The 12529-nt window shown below is 40.2% G+C and overlaps 1 protein-coding gene across 8 annotated transcripts in view; it reads left to right on the top strand.

The window, feature by feature from the left end:
* Positions 1-707: 707 nt before the first annotated feature.
* The window catches only part of CC2D2A (coiled-coil and C2 domain containing 2A), a 63249-nt gene continuing 51427 nt past the window's right edge, over positions 708-12529 (top strand). Inside the window, exons 1-6 of one of the 8 annotated variants that reach the window (XM_083834741.1) lie at positions 768-801; positions 1565-1634; positions 2359-2457; positions 3014-3364; positions 10839-10927; positions 11434-11517. In XM_083834741.1, the coding sequence (XP_083690867.1) occupies positions 3322-3364; positions 10839-10927; positions 11434-11517 (216 nt within the window). In that variant the 5' untranslated portion in view covers positions 768-801; positions 1565-1634; positions 2359-2457; positions 3014-3321. Of the gene's footprint in view, positions 802-826; positions 1733-2358; positions 3365-3413; positions 9946-10838; positions 10928-11433; positions 11536-12529 lie in introns of those variants that run through there. The other 7 variants (XM_083834736.1, XM_083834742.1, XM_083834737.1 and 4 more) reach the window with 7 other exon arrangements.

The following is a 12529-nucleotide window of genomic DNA, read 5'->3' as shown; positions in this document are numbered from 1 at the left end:
TTTCTCAAAAATTGCATGCTAAGAAGTTTGCTGAAGCTTCTGTTGATTTGTAAAGACCATCTGTAAAGAATAATATATAATCATCCCCTCGGTACAGTTTGGTTAATAGTCTGAGTACTTTCATGCACTGGAAAACAGAGACAGAGCCTGGAAAATAACTGGCTACTAACTGCTCACTTTAAGGATTTATCCCTACGTGACCAATGTCAGGGATTTTTTTCAGAGTGAAATTCATCTAAAAATGTTTTACTTGTTTGAATGTTGGCATATAGGCTAAATTAGAGGTTTAGGATATCTCTTTAGTCATCAGAGAGTCAGGAATATAACTTCACTGCTCTGATTCTTCCGTGTCCCAAGGAGCATCTGTGCCTCTCCTCTAGGGACAGAGGAAGTACACAGAAATTGGTCTGATTACTTAGCAAAGTTCAGTACTTAAAAGTTAGGGAGAGTGGCTGTCTTTATTGTATTTCAATCTGAAATAACCATTCGTGATCCTGCAAAAAGATGCAATGGATATTCCTTTCTCAAGTCACTGCAGTACTTGGGGTGAGTTGCTGTCTGCAGGAGGTGCAATCACTTCTTATCTTTCCTGCAGTTTATTCGCGACTCCCTTTCCCTCTTATGTAAAAGAAACAATTGAAAGAAAAAGAAATAATAAATGAATAAAGTCTTCTTTAGCAGCTTAAGGAAGAGAATCTGACTCTTTCCCTTTAAAACCCAGAGGCAGAGGCTCCCCGGGCAGCCTGTTGCTAGGGGAGGCTGCTGCCTGCAGTCCTAAAGCTGCTGCATCAGAAGGCCCAGGTAGGAAACAAATATTTTCCTTCAGGCCTGTTTAAATGTCACTGTGCTCTGCATGCATTCACGGATGAGACAAATTTAAGAATCCAAAGCCCTTAAAGTGATGTCCCACGTATTTTTGACGTAATTTGTTTTGTAAAGAGGAGTTGGGAGAAACTTCCCCATGTTTGTTTTGGGGTTTTAGTGCTTTGGAAACAGCCAGCCTCTGAGCTCATGGAGAGCTTTAGCGCTCAGTTGTTTACTACCTTGTTTTAGTGCCTGCTCTACTACTTAATTTCAAGAAATGCTAACAAATTGTTAAAGAAAGTGGCCATAAGGGCCGTTTGGTTTGTTGCCAGCATTATCCATTTTCATGTGCCTTCAGGAAAGGCTGTCTAAATGTGATACATAAAGTTTGATATGAAAAAGTTTTATGTGCTGAGTAGTACAACACTGCAAGAAGCTGCAGCATTTTTATTTTTTTGTGCCATGAAGCTGGTAGTTGATGAAACTTGCATGCAGCCAGGAAATGCTGCGATTCCCAGGCACGTCATCCTTAGTGCTGGTGCAGGATACTGGGGGAACTGGTGCTGAGGTGAACGCAAAGGTGGTTTGGGAGTCACGTTTGTCTAACAAAACCACTTGGTTAGGTAGGGCAAGATCAGTTCCCTGTGCAACTTGAGGAAGCTGTTCAGCAACCTGAAAATCTTTTGGGGAGAGTAAGGACTAATGCTAGGCAGGCGATAACAAAGTTATTCCTCCTCTGCCCATTCTGTTGTTGCAATAGGTGTCTTCGAAGAGCTAAAGAGGGATGTGGAGATCACTCCTGCCTGGGCTGGAAGCAGTCTTTGAGCAGAGTATGCGGGAGCCTTTACCCAGCACAAAGAACTGATGCAGAAATAAGATGATTTGTGCAGGCCTCAGTTAGCGCTGTTTCTAAAGGAGGCGTAGCCAGGTGTGGAAAAGCATCCTGTGTTTTATTCCTGTCAGTTGCTTCACAAGAATTTTAAAATCCAGAACAAATTACGCTGTTGTGAGTGCTTTGCACTGGTGCAGCACTGTTGGTGCAAGCTTTTTGTTGGGAACACATAGAGCTGAATTTATTGTCCTGACAATTAAAGGTGAAGCAAGACAGGAACATGAATAGTAGCAATGAGTCGTATAATTATGAAAATTCCCCAAACATTTGTAATCAAATACTGCAACCTCATAGTGGAAACAAAGCTGAAGTGATTTGGTAGATTCCAGCCAACCAAGGCCAACAGCGAGAATGAAAAAAGGGATTGAATGTGTCTGCGATCCGAATCTTGATGATGACTTTATGGACTGTGGTTGGATTATTTATATATATATATTAAAATGCAATGAGAGTCTTCATACAGTGTATACTGGCCCACATTATTTAGTCACATAAAATAATTAAACGGATCCATATATTTTGAATCATTCCATTTAAAATAATAACAATAATATTAAGACTGTACATTAAGGAGTATCTTGTTTGAGCATTCAGGGTGCAAAGGTTACATGGATGTATCTCATGATCAGTGTGCACATATTAAAACCTTTCTCTTCATACAGTAACTGCCTAAAAGTAACTCCTGCATTGCCTGTGACAGCCAGGTGCCAGCCTCTGAGCAGATGAACCTCAGTGAGGAGCCCCAGATGATAATCATGGAGGTCAGCGTCCACGTAGTGGAGAAGAAAAGAGTTATGGTCATTTTTCACTGAGTGATGGGATTTTCTTTTATATATGTAACTGAGAAAAGTGTAATAAATAACTTGAGTGTCTGGTAGGCTCGTGTTATCCCCTAGATCCATATAGTCAGTACCACTGTGGTTAAGACATTTCTTCTCAGAAAGAGCACATTGGAACGGGTTGCCCAGGGAGGTGGTGGCATCACCGTCCCTGAGGGTGTTCAAGGAAAGGTTGGACGTGGTGCTTGGGGACGTGGTTTAGTGGGTGACATTGGTGGCAGGGGGATGGTTGGACCAGGTGATCTTGGAGGTCTTTTCCAACCCTGATGATTCTATAATGCAGGTGGGCATGGTTATTGTTTCTGTGCTAGAACACTGCATTCAGATACCATATGCTGTGAAGTATGTACTTTTAATGTTTTTTAATTCTATTTTACATTGAGGCAAGTTAGATGATTACACTATATTCTAATTTCTAGTTAAACACATTGACTCGAGTAAGTTAGGAAAACGCGGTTGTCCTGTCTTCCATTTGCAGAACTACTTCAGAAGCGATGTTTAAATCGTGTCTGGAGAGCTCCGTGAGGAAGAACCACTTCACGTGCGAGGACAGGAGCTGCGCAGACACCGACAGACCCCCTCATACCCCCTGCACTCCCCTCAGCACGCAGCGGCACCGCGCATGCGCGCACATGCGCGCCTTCTCCCGCCACTAAACACTCGGGCCCCGCCCGGCCCCGCTTCGCCTCGCCTCGCCGCCGCGCTGCCCCCAGGACCCCTCCGGGACCCCTGCCCGGACCCCCGGCTGCCGGAGCCCCCCGGGCGGAGCAACGGAACCGCGCCCGCATGGCGGAACCTCCGCCCGCCGCCGCCCCGCGGCCGCCGCGCAGTGAGTGGCTGCAGCGGGCGGGGTCTGTGTGAGGGGGCGGGACCTGGGGGGGGGGGGGCGCACGGTGAGCGAGGTCCTGGCAGCTAAGTGCTGGCTGGTTTTGGGTCGTTTTTTGTCCAAAACGCGAATTCTTTGGAAATCTGGGCGCGGGGTTCTGCCGGTGCCTTCGGGCTGGATGTGTGCTGTCGGAAGCAGAGGCCTAGCCGCGCGCCTAGGGGGAAGGAGCTCGCTGGCACCGAAGGGAGCCTGTAACGTCTGTGGGGCCGCTGCGGTGTGCGGCCGGGGCATGCCGGGGCCCGCCTGCACAGGGTGAACAAGGGCGAGTTCAGAGGGGTACACAGGCAATAAACCCCAAACACGCCTGGGTGTAAACATCCTCGGGGTTTTCACCCGAGCACGCCTAGGTATAACCAGCCTCAGGTTTTCACCAGAATCCAAGTGAAATCTGTGTGTGGTCCTTAAGCTCATTTTCTCAAAATATTAGTTATTTTTTCCCGACATACGCAATTTAGAGATGTTCCCAGCTCTTCCAAGACCTTTGTGCGCGTCTTTTCCTTTCCTTTCGACCCTTACTGTGCCTGCTTGTGCTCCGGAGTGATGCGCTCCTGGCTGACTCCAGCACCTTTCAGAGAGGATCGCACCGGGAAATGAGGAGACACCCCCTGGTGATGCCTGGTTTCTCTCACAGCAGCTCACTTCCCGAGGATAAACGGAGCGGTGTGGCAGTGCTTTGAGAAGAGAGCTGACCATTAGCTTCTTTATGATAAACAGCTTGTTGTCTTAAGTACTTTGCTCTGTTATTCCTTCTTCTGAAATCCTCCGTTTCTGCTCATTCTGTCTCAGTGAAAAGTGCTGCATGCAACGTTCTGAATTAAACTCTATCACTGCTTTACTTACAAGCGGTATAATGTATAAATCTGTTTTTTTCCCTCCCCCTAAATTCACACATCTGAAAATTTGAGTAAGGCTGCACCTTGGCTTGAAGTCTTCATTAGTCTACCACAAACTATTTTCCACTTGTTTTCGCCTGGAACTCAGTCTGACAGATTTATAAATGATTCTAATGCTCAGTTTTGTATATACAAAACTTTTGAATAACCTGACACTGAAGTTTGGGAAAAAGTAGGTTAGTTTTCAGTTCCTTGGTACCTTTACTATGCTGATGATCAGCATACACGTTTCTGTTTATCATTGCCTTGTCAGATGATAATTAACCATTTATTTATATATATATATATATATATATATATATATATATATATCCCCTTGCAATTTCCCAGGTGCCACAGAGAAATTCTACATAGCCTGTTTTCTCTGCTAGCATGCTTGGGTTTTGTTTTAGTGCCTGTGCTAATACATTGCCTCTATTCCTATGGCTCTTTAATTTCTCAGGGTTGTCACTGTATTAATTCATTGTTTATAATAAATATGTGGTGTGAAAAATACACACAGACACATGCACACACCTCTTCTATGCAAAGGGAACTGTATCTAAATACAAGTGGGAAGTAGGTAACATTTGTGGCATTTTCAGTTTGTGATGTCCCTCAAATACTTGGTTTCTTTCATGCCACATTATATATTCACTTTCTCATTTCTGGTCCCAGTATGGCAAGCTTATCCTGAAACACATCCATTAGCTATTTCTTCGCTTCATAGTCACAGCAGATGTTGCTCGTCCCCATTAGTCTTCAAGTGTTCAGTCAGTCTTTACCCTTTTTTATGCACTCTGATAGCAGAACAGTACTGTTTTCCTTTGATAGCAGTACGTGTGTGCTTAGATGCCTCTAGACCTTTCGTAAATCCAAAGACTTGGCACTATGTCAGTCAGAATAACAAATAAGAATTGCAAAAAAATGAATTCTTTTAAAGAAAAAGCCTGCATCTGATACTTACTATGGTGAGATGCTGGGACAAGTACAGTGTTGCAGTATCCATGAAAAATAGAAAGGTGTTTCTAGCACCCATGGTGGAAGCTGTCGTTCCCTATTTCTTTTAGGTACCACTGGTGCTTGGTCGTGGCATAAGCATTGGTCTGTGTGCTTTTGCTCGTGCCTGGCTTATGTATCCCTTTCAGATATGGGATGGGCGTCAAGATACTTGCAGAAGTTCAGGGTCTGCGTAAGTGCAGAGACCAGGCTCAGGGGAAATCGAGGGACAAATTTATTAGATGATGTTTTTAGGTTCTCAGTTCTGCTTAATTTCAGTTTGACTATCCAGCTAGCTCACTGTGCCTGCCTGAAGTAAAATACACTGCAGGATAATGATGCTTCCCACATAAAATGTGGTGTGCGCTTCTTTGATGCAGGCCTTGAAGGGGTGATCCTGCAAAGTAGGTGCTCTCAGGGATGTCCTTTGTCTTCTACTTCGTATATATATATCTTGAAGTTAAGCATAAATTACTTGGCTATAGAGCCCATTCACATAAACAGAAGAGAAATAAAGCAGTAAAAAATAATTCTTAAGTTGTCTTTCTTTCAAGTAACGACAGGATCCCACAGTAATTGATGCATTGAATTAATTCTACCACAACTATTAAAGCCTTAATATGTTTTTCATTATATATAGAAAGTGTCATTCCTCTGTCACAAGGAATTAATTCATTCATAAAAAATTCTTCAGCATACTGAGCATCAATTCTGGAGGTGCTTAAAGTGATGGAAGATTTTTCTGCGCTAATTTTGCATGTTTACGCAGTTCACTTTAACTCTGCTTGTCTGGAAACATTTACAAGGAATTGTCGAGTATTCAGAAGATTGAAAGCAGGTACTTATCTGTTCTCTAGTTTTCAGAGAATTGGAATGGAATTGAATGTTCCAGTCAAGTAAAATGTTTTCACACAGTAACTGTACGGAAAACAATGACAGAAAAAAGTCATAGAAGGGAAATCAAAAAGTAACTTAGTCCGTCTTCTTCCCTAAAGTATGTTCAACTCAATTTAAGTCTTGATACCCTATTTTTCGTTTGTATGGTTTGTTTTTAACTTAAAAGCTTGCACTGATGAAGACCAAATGGCTAATTCCAGGGACTAGTCCAATGCTAGAAGATCCCAGAAATTAAAAACCTTTTCCAGTGTGTAACCACCTTTCTCATAGCAATTCAAGTTCATCATTTCCATCTCCAGCAAGCACACGGTGCCATTCTGTGTGCAGTGACCTTTCGTGAGCTTGAATTTGTTAGAAATGAATTTTTTCCTCTATTACAAAAAATGTTCAAACTTAGCCTTTCTCCAAATGTGACTTCTGATAGGCTTTGCTTGCACATTTTTTACGTAGATATACATTATATCATCATTCAAACCATTAATAAGTATTTTAAAGGTATTAGATTAAGGCAGAGCCTGAAAATAGCTATACAATATCTGTTTTGAATGTATTAACTGTTACTTGCTTACCTTTCTAAATGTGGTTTTCTAGTGACTTGCATGCCTCCCTCTTTTTCTACCCTTCCCTGTAATTTCATCAAAATATTTCCTAATGAGAAGCACTTTCTATTAATGCATGGTCATAAGCTTATACCTTTTCCAAACTACTAACAGTCTGTGTGAAATACATGTTGAAGAACATTAAGTTGGCTTGACAGATCTTGACCTTGGCTAATCTAGGCCTGCTGTTGTTTATTGCTAACTTTCAAATGTTTACAAATAGGATGAATACTTTTTTTTGGTAGAATTTAAGTTAGATTGACCTGTTCATGCTTCTGTGGTTCTTTCTATCTCTCACTTTTTAAGAAAAAGCAGTTGCCCAGGATTTTGGAACTTGCCCATCCTCCATCATTTCTCTGCATCGCTGACTGCTCTGATGCTATTTCAGCCACTCCATTGGATGCCCTGGAACAATGAGTTTCAATTAGCTGAGAATAATGAATATTTTTGTAGGTCTTGTTCTCTGTTCTGTTGTTAGTTCTCATCCTGTTTTTACTGGTACTACATTCCTTCTTAGAAAAGACAAAATTCAGGCAGGCTTTCCTGTGTGTCATCTCTTAGCATCTCTGCCGAGTACTTACTTGCTAATTCTTTTAGTATTCTGCCTAGTAAGGAAATGGATGTTGGATGCTCCCTCTTCTCTTGGTCTTATGCTACTGACATTTACTTTGTGCTTTTTTTTTCTCTTCTGAAAGTTGCCAGGTACAATGAAAGCTTTGTACAGATACGGGTAGTAAATTGTGTGATTTGAAAAGATTAGGATACACCTAAGCTCTTTGATGTTTCTAAGTAGAATCAGTGATAGTGTGGTTTGGTCTTAACGCTTTTTTTCATTTCTAAATGACACTGGATTATCCTAGAAATTATACTAGTGGTCATCCTAGAAATTAGATCGCACTCTGGTATAGTTGCTAGCCTCTAAATGTTGAAGTTGTATGTTCCAAATACAGTGTTTTCTGCCACCAGTAAAGCTCTCAGAATCATATCAAATCAGCTGCAATGCGATGTATGTTGTGTGACATTACCATTCCTAAGCCCTTAGCCTCTGCTGTTTTATCTCCTTTTCATGAATTTAAGGCCTTATATAAGCCTGAAATCACCCTTTACTTAGACCTTGGCAAACAGTGTCCTTTCCGAAGGACAAAGAACAAATCAGTGTTTGGCTCAAAGAACTGACAAGCGTTAGAATTATATAAGCAGAGATAACTAGAAAAAAACTTATTTGCTTAGAATGTCATGTGGTCATAGGTTAAAAATAATTAAAAAGCCATGCACTGCAAAGCACAAATGTGAAGAGAGTTTTCTCCTGCTAAATATCTTGCAGTTTTTCCAGTAAAAGAGCCAATGTGTCCTATGTGGAACAACACAGCTCCTTCTGGAAATGAAAGCTATTTACAAAAGTTCTGAATAAAAAAAAAAAAAGCAAAATGAGATCTGAGTATTCCATGTACGAGAAGGGATTAAAATGTTTGTCTTTAAAAAGTTACTATTGTGTGTATCAGCTATGCATTTCAGCAAGCTCCTGAGAATTTCCAGGTGAGCTCCAGGACTCCAGTGAGACTGAAGAGGCTGTGCAGATGGGGAGACAATTAATTAGGTCTTTGAATAAGAAAAGATTCTAACTGATCACTTTCCAGGCTATTAGGTATATAAAAGTACGTTTTCTGCTAAAGGGAAGCTTTTTTTTTTTTTGGGGGGGAGGCTTTTGTAAAGAGGATAAGCTTGACTCTTTCACAGTGATCATGCAATCCATTAGAAGAAAGATGGGTACCATCTTACAGCACTATGCAGAGGACAAATGTAATTGTGTTTAATACATAAAACCGGTGGAAGTTCCGCTTCTTGCTTATATGTACAATCTCCTTCATAATACACACAATGTTTTTCATTTCTGTTTGAGAGGAAGGTAGGTTGTAGGTATCCACTCCTTTGTATTTCTGCCCTCTATACTGTAGCTTCTTTGTAAACAACTGGATAATTTTTCATCCTTTTTATTTAGAAATTGGGGAATGCAATAGGGTATGGGGTCACACTGCCATTCTTTGTTTGAATCTACCTGAAGAAATCATAATCTAAGAGGATCTGACGGGGGATATAAAGGGAAGGAATGCCATCAATCCATCAAATGAAAAGGAAATCATGATAATTCTGATTATTTAATGAGTACTCATTCACTTTTAATTTTGGGAAAAAAAAAAAAAAGCCTGTGCTTTTGGGGGCACCCATTTAAAGGCTGCAACAGACAGTAGTTCTCCTTTCCCATGACCACATGATCCCAGGTAAGTGTCCCAACCTGGTAGTTACTATACAAGAATCTAAATGTATGCCAGTCATTTAAAACTCAGTCTTGTAAATCTCATGGGATCAGCAGAGAATACTTGATCCCAAAGGATGCAGGGTTTTGATGAGTTCTTGGGAATGGAAGTTGGGTGGTGGTTTTGTTTGTTTTAAATCATCCCCTGGGGTATACCCCTCTGGTGGTGGCCTCCAGCTGGACTTAGCACTACTACGGGTGCTAGAGGAAACAGTGCTGAAAGTCTCAAAGTCAAGATAAACAACATCCACTGATTTTTCCCTTCGTGAACTAACCCAATTATCTTACTGTAGACGGTTGTCACATTGGTCAGGTGTAAGGTGTTCTCTCTGGTTGTTTTGTTTGGTTGGTTGTTTTTTTCCCTTGATAAATCCATACTGATGACTCCCAATTATCCTCTTGTCCTTAATACATTTGGCAATGGTTTTCAGGTTTATTTGTTCCATTGCTTTCTCAGGCATTAAGGTGAGGCTGACCAGCTTGTATTCTTCCTGAAGGCAGGAGTGATGTACACTCCAGTCTTCAGGAACCTCCCTTAATCACCATGGTCTTTTAATTGAGAGTGGCCTTGAGGTGCCATCAGCCAGCTAGCTCCCTTGGCACTGACGGGAGCATCCCTTTACATTCCATGGATTTGTGTGCACCCAGTTTGTTTAAATGTGGCCTTAGTTGATCTTCCTCTACTAAGGGTAAATTTTTGACCCAGACTTTTCCACAGGTCTCTGGAGCCTGGTATTCCTGGTGGCAAATCTTATCAGTAAAGCCGAGATAAAGAAGGCACTGATTACCTGGGTTTCTTTTTCACTGTATCCCCTGTCAGTATGTCCCCTGCCCCATTCAGAGGTGGGTCTCTGATTTTCTTAGTCTTCCTTTTGCTCCTAATATACCTGTAAAAGCTCCCATTGTGTTGCACGTTGTATCCATTCAAGTCCAGGTGGGTTTTGGCTTTCCTAAACTCTGCGTGCTTGGACAGTGCCATAGTATTCCTCTCCGGTCACCTGTGTCTGCTTCCATCTCCCGTAAGGTACCTTTTTGTACCTGGGTTCAGCTCGTTTATCCATGTAACCTCCTTGCTTGACTTGCTGGAGGTGGGGATGGCATGCTCCTTTGCTTGGAGAGTTGATCTGTTGATTCAAGGAGGATGGCACGAGCAGAGTTGCGAGTAGCTTGTGTGAAATGGTTTTTAGTTAAAGTTAATTGATGCTGTCAGTCATACACGGGGCTGGGTAAAATTCATCTTATTCTCTTGGTTGTGTTAGAACGATAGCACAAAAATGCCACAGGTTAAATTATTAGTTTGTCACCACAAAAAGCAGATAGCCCTAAATTGGAAAAGGAAGCAAGTCTGTAAGTACTCTTGCAGTCACACCTGTATCAGGATTTATTGCACATCACCATTCAAAATTTGATCTGGAAGCTCTAAGTGCATATTAAAGGCCAGATAATTATTTTTCTGTTTTAACAGCAAGAAAAACATGTGTGCATTACTTAAGGAGGTTCAGAGTTTATTGTGAAAGCTAGATCCACTGCAACTAAAGGCATTTAAATAATAGTACATAAAGTTTAAATTGTGCAAAAAAAGAAAAAAACAACAAAAAAAAACATCTGATTCCTTCGCATTTCTTCATGCTTTCTGTTGGGACGTGGGATTCTGTGTGGGATAGTCTTATTTTACATAATTTTAAGTTTCTGTTACAATACAATTTAAACATGTTACTGTGTTCTCTCCGTTTCAGGCTTGCCGCCTGCTCCTTCTACATCAAGGGCAGGCTTTGCGGAACTTTCTGTCAGGGAGCGAATGAGGGAGAAAATAAAAGCAGCGAGGGTGAGAGTCTTTCAAAAGTCCTGTTTGTTTCTCTTTACTCTTATAAGTACCAACAGCTTCATTTTGCTTTCCTGGTGTTGTGTGTAGCTGATTGGGATATTTGCTTTTTTAATTCTAATGCCAAAATTCATTTCATCAGTACAGTTACTTTCCAGCATCTTTCTCATACTGTATTTTTTTCCTAAAGTTTACATTTCAGCTGTTTGTACTATAAAAGCTATCTTTTTTATAAGAAAAATTTAAAATCATGACAAGATGTTTTTATGTTTTCCTCAAAAAAATTTACCGTGCTGTTTTGAAATAAATTGATTTGTTATTAAGTTAACTCTGCAGTTTAATAAGGGGTATTAACATCTAGGTCTGTAAAAGCACTTAAGCTGATTACATAGTTAAAAGATTCTGTCCTTAATACAAGCATGCATAAGGTGTTGAGTTCCTGGGACTTACTGTCGCTTTGGTCCTGTTACATTTATGTTACAGTTGAGCATTATTTTTTGTTTGCCTAGTCAAAAGCAGAAGTCACTTTATCTCAAGAAGACCTCAGTCCACGACCAAGGCGTTTGAAAAACGTCAGAGAAAGAAAAACACAGGTCAGCCTGGATAAAGTGGTAAGAACGTACTCTAGATCTTGCTACCCTGATAGTGAGAAAGTAAATATGAAATGTCAAATAAATCAAAGACTATAGAAGATCAGCTTCATTTATTTTAATGTGATCAGAATGATATTATTGTTTGATTTAGTTACCAGGAACCTCACCAATTATTGCTTTTAATGTACATATTTAACAACAGTCACTTTCGTTAACTACAGTATAGACATTTTGTGAAACTTGTCATTTTCAGGTTCATGACTTGTGTTGTTTAAGATGCCTTAAAGTATTTAAGTTACTGTAACAGAAAGGACTGCTCTATAGAAATTTGCTTTATATAAATTTGCACAGTGTAATTGCTAAATACTGTATATTAACTTTTCATTGCACTGTATTTGTATTTCCTTGACGCTATTTTATATTCTTTTTTTTAGTATAAGCATGTTCTTTGTTAGAAAATTAATTCTGTATTGAACAAATAACAAAGGCTATGCCAGTAGAATTTGCATACAGATATTTTTCAGAATTCACAAAGAGACTGCTTGCCTCTAGCAAATGTGTTCAAAAGAATTTGTATGCCCAGAAAATAAAATGTAAAATGTAGCAGTAACACACCTATCTGGAATTGCAAACACTGTGAATTATGCCTGGTTAAATTACTTTTCTGGGTTAGAAGTACCTATGTTGGTTTTGGGGAGGCCAGTATTTTCTTATAAAAAGTAGTTGTCATAATGGTCAGTTTAGTAGTATTGTTTTAATACATTTGTATTAGGAATTCATGGAATAAATAAGGTGGATATTAATTTTATATAAGGCATACCTAAACTATTCCACGTGTAGGTTTTGTTTCCTGTACTTGTTTACATTTGTATGAAGTATTGTTTTGTTAAATAAGTGGCTGTCAGATTGACAGAATTTCTTATTTTGCTGGATTTGCCAGATTTTCGTATTGTTATATTATGAAGTTCAGGTTGACTAGAGGTAAACTTTGACTAGAGAAAAAATCTTCTTT

Source organism: Anser anser, assembly GCF_964211835.1.
Source record: "Anser anser genome assembly, chromosome: 4".
Taxonomy (NCBI): Eukaryota; Metazoa; Chordata; class Aves; order Anseriformes; family Anatidae; genus Anser; species Anser anser.
The sequence above is the reverse complement of the archived record's forward strand: the minus strand, read 5'-3'. Positions and strand labels throughout refer to the sequence as shown.